Here is a 6094-nt window from a genome sequence, read left to right on the forward strand (position 1 = left end):
TTCAGTGTTATTTCAATGATGAAAAGTAAATAGAAATAAGTAACAATAACTTTTCAAATTCCACCGTCCCCAGGACTAAAGAAATGTGAGTCAGTGTGGTATATGCAGTGACTAAGGAGCATCAAACATTTCCCCATCTGTTATAAATACAGGATCAACATGTGTTCTCTACCCTGATCTTGTGCTCAGGTGCATTCACTATATCTTAAGGGACTGCCCAGAGGCTGTTGCCTTCAAGTGGCCTCCAGGCTGAGCAGAGCACTCTTTTTTGTGATTAACTCTCCAGGAGAAATAAGAAAGGCATATCAGAATGCATCAAGGCAAAGGCCTTTTTTGTTTTTGTTTTTACTATTTTAGCAAATATAAATTAATCTTTTCAAGTTGAACCTGGTTCTGGTTTGTTTTCTTAATCAACCCAGCTATCTTTTATCCTACTTCCTTTCAGACTATTCCAACTAGTTATATAACAGAGGACATATTTGTTAAAATCAAACGTACAACAATCCTAACTTCATAAAACTGTTAACCTCCAGCAAAATCCCACACGTTCTGTATATGTTCAGCTTAGGAGGGAGGGATTGCTGTATACTTGTGATTATGTGGTCGACTTTTGTCCAAAGAGACTGAGGCATGTCCTCTCAATCACGGTAACTGATAATAGCTGTGATGACCTTTTGGGCAGTACACAGACTCTCAGGGAGGAAGCCCAAGGCCCCGAAGCCCAGGCCAATCCTGGAGCCCCTGAAATTCCACCCCTGAGATCACAGGTAGGCACTGTACCCCTAGAGGTCCATGGTAATCAGTGAGTGGGCTTCACTTGGTTCACAAAGCTTGTGTTCAAATTGTTCACATGATTTCTCAGGGTTGGCTCCTTTACTTTGCAGACGGTCTTTCTTAGCATTTTGATGAGATCATTGGGAAATAAGAATACAGTCCTCCTCGGCTTGGGCTTCCAGATGCTCCAGTTGGCCTGGTACGGGTTTGGATCTCAGGCCTGGTAAGCTATACCCTTAGATTCTCCTGAGTAAACAGGCAGATGTGTCTTGGAGGAGCTCCAGCTTGTTGAGTATGAAGAAGCTAGGGTTATTTTACGTGTTCGTTGTAGTCAACATTTCAAAAACTTTTAGACTTTTAAGTTGGACAAGGGTGAACTAGATAATTTTAAGATAATTTGTGAAGATTACCTTCACCTCAGCAGGCTTTCACTGAATCATTCCTTATTTGAATGTGTGTCCCTCTTCTCCCAGCCCTCTAGTAAAGGTCTGTGTCTGCTTTTTAAATACATTTACCAATTTTTAGGGGCATCACATGTAGTGAAAACAAAATACAAGGAAAACAGCTGATTATGGCAAGCTTCACTGCTATAATTAGCTGAGTCACCTTAGGTAATAATATAACATTTTTAAGTTTGGTGAACATTGACGTCTCCTCCAAAACCACGTGTATCCTGAGGAGGTTATTACTACTGTACATTAGATTCCCATGAAAAGGACCAAAAAGATTCCTGAGCTCCATTTTGTTGTATGACAAGTTTCCCTTTGTGCCTGGTTGCCAAATTCTGAAGTTCCTGTCTCCGTTTTATTTATTTTATTTATTTATTTATTTATTTATTTTTTTTGGTGCTGGGGATCGAACCCAGGGCCTTGTGCTTAAGAGGCAAGCACTCTACCAACCTGTCTCTGTTTTAGATACCAGAGTTGGTCCTCACTTTGCATTCCTAAGTGGAGGACATGAGTTGGAGACACTGGTTAGTTCTGAATGAGATCACAATGTCATTTGAACTACTTGTTCTGTGTGACTTTTTCCGTAAGATTAACTTGGTTGATTTTTCTCGTTCTTTTTGATTTTCGTCCTGTGAACTTTGGTTCAGTAGCTGATTTAGTCAAAACTCTCTCAGTGTTAAAAAGACTTACCATGAAGGGTTTTTCTTTTTCCAGTAAGGACCATTCCCAAAGAAGTCTGACCCAGCAAGACACAAGTACAGTTAGGGCCTCACTGTATGCACACTGGCACTTGACACTGACTCACATCAGCCTTTGACTGAGAAAAGGACAGAGGTCTGAGGGAAGCAGGCTGTGTTTGCTCAGTTGGTGGCCACTGCTCTGCTGAGGGTTAGAAGACTGCACAGTTTGAGGGTGTGTGAGGGTGAACTTTTGAGAGGTGCAAAGGAAAATGGAATGTCCCGGGGAAACGCGATGTGCGTAGAAACAAGATGTCAGCTTAAGAAGCTCATTGAGTTTACATCTGCAGGTAGTGTTAGGGAGACCAGGGTGAAGTAAAGATTTTGAAAAAAGTAGAATAAGGAAATGGAGCTTTTTTTTTTTTCTCCCTGCACCCCGCCCCTCCAGACTAGGAAGTGATGGTATTAACAGTGTGAAATCTATTTTTAAAGAGGAAAAAATAAATAAAACTGATATGAGAAAACAGAAGACCTTTGCACTTTTGCCACTAGCTGCATTCTGAGCCTTGAGCTCCTTGGTGCCCAGACTCAGCCTGTCTTATCATTATAGGATGATGTGGGCAGCAGGGACCGTGGCTGCCATGTCCAGCATCACATTTCCAGCAGTCAGTGCTCTCGTCTCTCGGAACGCAGAGTCAGATCAGCAAGGTGAGGTTGCGGCCCTCGCTGTTTCCTCCTTCAGCTGAGACCTCCCTACCTGAAGCATGAAGCTCTCCACATCAACAGTAGGAGGTGACAGCCCTGTGGTCCCTGCTTAAGAAGCATACCTGTTTCTTTGCCAGATACGAAAATTATTTTCCTCCCTGCTTTGGTCTTAAATTCATACTTTAAAAACCTGGGCTCATCAGTTCAGATTACTAAGAGTTAGAAACAGATAATGTGATTTTCCTTTTTCAAAAGTTTCCATCAGAATTAACCAGACTATTCATATTCCAGCAGTTATCTATTAAATAACAATGACTATTTAGCAATGAAGTATTTACTTAATAACTAAAATTTCTATAATTGGAATAGTTCAAAGTCCATGAACTTAATTTAGGAAATTGTTCTTTGGAAGGATAAAGAAAAAATAAATCTGTGGTTGTTGGTGATTGGAGAATGAGAAGTAAAATAAGTAATAAGTGCCTTGTGGAAAGCAGACTGCTACTCATCCTTCCTGTGTCTCTGCTTCCCTTTTAGGCAGGTCTGCTGTCAGAGTTACTCCATTTCCTTCTCCATCTCCTAATGTCTCAAGCTTACTGTGGTCAGGAAACAGGAAATTTTAGAGAGAAAAAAAAAATTTTAAATGCCTAAGAGCCCTTTTAAAAATATTAAAAACTGGATTGGAAAAGGAAGTTTATTCACTGCACCTGTTTTTCCACATCAGAAATTAGTCATCTTATTCATAACCATTTTTACATGGTGTCACTAGAAGACCACAAATTCTGTGTCAACCCTGGCTATAGTAATAACTCAGCTGGCTGTGCATCCTCAGGAAAGTACAGTGTGTGAAGTCACAGGCCTTCTGTGGAGGACTCCTTTCATTCAGGACATGCATTTTCTTAGTTTTTGTTTATGCTGACACAAATACAGATGTTTCTAAGTGTCCACTTGCAAAACTGTTGGAATACATTGTATTAGGCTAAATTATATTTGACCATTTTAAGTTACAGAAATACCCTTATCATATGGTTCAAACTTAATTTTTTACCAGCCATGTTAGAAAGCAGATATCTAAAAATTGACACTCCCCAAAATTTTCACTTTAGGTCTTATTTGGAGGTGAATCTGGAATATATATGGCAGTCATGAGGATGGAGTCTCCGTAGTGGTAGAGGGTGTACAGAGCTGTATTTCACTCACCCATAGCCAGGGCTGTCAGAGGTGAAGAGCAGATTTTTATTATAAATATACTAGTAAACCAGCAGAGCAGGAAGATCTCAGTTCACTAGTTTTATGTTTTATTCCCCATTTACAGGTAGATCTAGCTATGTGGGGTATTCAGCCCCAAAAGGATTTCAGAAACTGAAATCACTGTCATTTCATCTCTCCCTAGACCTCAATACAGAGCAAGAACAGTATTAAATGGGCCTAGTAAAAATCAGGAAAACATTTGTGTAATGAAAATGTGGGGACATCTTCCTGATCCATTTTCCTGCACTCTGTACTTTTTGCTCAGTCCAACCGAATCGTTTGTAAAGAGTGCTGTTAAGCCTCACATCTTGAGATGCTTTTCTGAGAAGACTGACTCCTTTCTCTTTATTCTGATTTAGGAGTTGCCCAGGGGATCATAACTGGAATAAGAGGACTATGCAATGGCCTGGGGCCAGCACTGTATGGCTTTATATTCTACATGTTCCACGTAGAACTGACCGAGTTGGGCCCAGAATTGAATTCTAACAACGATGCCCTCCAGGTAATTTGAAGGATCATATTTTTTAACAGTGGTTGTAACTGATGGTAGCAAAATCTTGTGACCTTAAATTTGAAGAGCATTCTTACCTGTGTGTTACTATTGTATTTGACAGCAGTAACTTCTGTGTTCATTGCTTCCTGTGATCATTTCAGAAATTTAATGTCTTACATGAAAGATTTGTTTTAACTTTGTTCGGATTCTGCTTTCACATGCACAGTCTCTGTAATCAACAACCTGTTCTCTGATAAAGTCAAGCTAAATAAAATGTCCTTAAATCTAGCTCAAAATTGAGCTAGAAAGCTTTTTTAATTATTTTTTTGAAAAATAATATTTAGTATAGATTTCCATGCAAAACTGGAATTAATAATGTTCACATACAGAACTACATGACTGAAGGTCACAGGATAAGATTTCAGATAAACATTTACTGCTGATAGACTTATAGGTTGGGTTAAGCTATTCGGAAGCTGTACAAAAAAGCAGTGACAAGTTCCCGTGTCATATTCCAAATACCAAGTTCTGTTAGTTTACCTTGACATTTAGTGAACTACCTGCTGCTTGAGAAAATGAGTCACTTTTTGGTGATGGGATTTTTTTTGGGCGGAGGGAGGGTCATTCAAGACTAATTTTGGGTTAAAAAAAAGCTAATCAATGTCTCCATTTGTTTCCCACACCCATCAGGGAGCTGTCATCCCAGGCCCACCATTTTTATTTGGAGCATGTATAGTTCTTATATCTTTTCTGGTTGCCTTATTCATCCCTGAATACCGGAAAGCCAGTGGAGTTCAAAAACATAGCAACAGCATCAGCGGCAGCCTAACCAACACCCCAGAACGAGGCAGTGATGAGGACATTGAGCCACTGCTGCAAGACAGTAGCATCTGGGAGCTCTCCTTTGAAGAGCCTGGGAATCAGTGCACTGAGCTGTAAACTCAGCAGAAAATGGGATTCTGCAGACACCACCTCTGAGAGCCATGGAGGGAGCCGTAGCACGTGGAGACTTCGTGGTGCTGGCGGGGCGATGCTAATGGCATCCTTTGGGCCAAGTTTGATAAAGTGACTCCCTCTGCCCTTCCTCCTCTCCCTCCTCCCATCTATTTCCTCTTTTTCTTTCTTTTTTTTTTTTTTTTTTTATTTGTACATTAGAAGAAGGTAAGATTTGAAATACTTCCCTGCAGATAATGTACAACTTTCAAGATTGTCTGGCATCTGACTTTGAAACTCAAATAGAAAAAATCATCTCTGATAGAAAGGATAGATTTCCTTTAATAACTGGAGTAATCCTTCCATGCCTTTTTCAGTGGAGGGCACAGGATTATAGTGGAACTGCCATCTTGGGTCAGATTTCAAGTAAAGAATCCCTTATTTTTTCTTCCTTCCTCTTTCTCTGAACTATTCCCACTTAGCCCAGAGGTATTGATGAGTGGCCGTTCTTAAGAGTCACTCAGTATCAGGGATCTTTTGCCTTTATCCAAAGGTCAAATGAAAACTTAATTTTACTCTATTTTCTCTACATCCTATGCGTGTCTAAAATGAAGATTAGTAATATGGATTGATGGTAACTTTAACCAGGTGAAGGAAATCTTTCTTACAAATACAAATGTGTTGAACTAGCAACTCAGATTCCTGCACCTGGTGTCCTGATCAGATTCAGGGTGATTTCATGGAAGGAAAAAAATACATCAAGCCTAATATGATTTTAAAAATGAAAAAAAAAAAAGTACAGCAAGCCCAGTACA

At 39.9% G+C, this 6094-nt stretch overlaps 1 protein-coding gene across 1 annotated transcript in view; it reads left to right on the forward strand.

The window, feature by feature from the left end:
- Positions 1 to 6094, forward strand: part of Mfsd14b (major facilitator superfamily domain containing 14B) — a 63361-nt gene extending 57267 nt beyond the window's left edge. The window contains exons 9-12 of the mRNA XM_047526565.1: positions 885 to 997; positions 2511 to 2608; positions 4213 to 4355; positions 5037 to 6094. Of these exons, the coding sequence (XP_047382521.1) occupies positions 885 to 997; positions 2511 to 2608; positions 4213 to 4355; positions 5037 to 5285 (603 nt within the window). The 3' untranslated portion in view covers positions 5286 to 6094. The remainder of the gene's footprint in view (positions 1 to 884; positions 998 to 2510; positions 2609 to 4212; positions 4356 to 5036) is intronic.

The sequence above is a fragment of the Sciurus carolinensis genome, chromosome 15, assembly GCF_902686445.1.
Source record: "Sciurus carolinensis chromosome 15, mSciCar1.2, whole genome shotgun sequence".
NCBI lineage: Eukaryota > Metazoa > Chordata > Mammalia > Rodentia > Sciuridae > Sciurus > Sciurus carolinensis.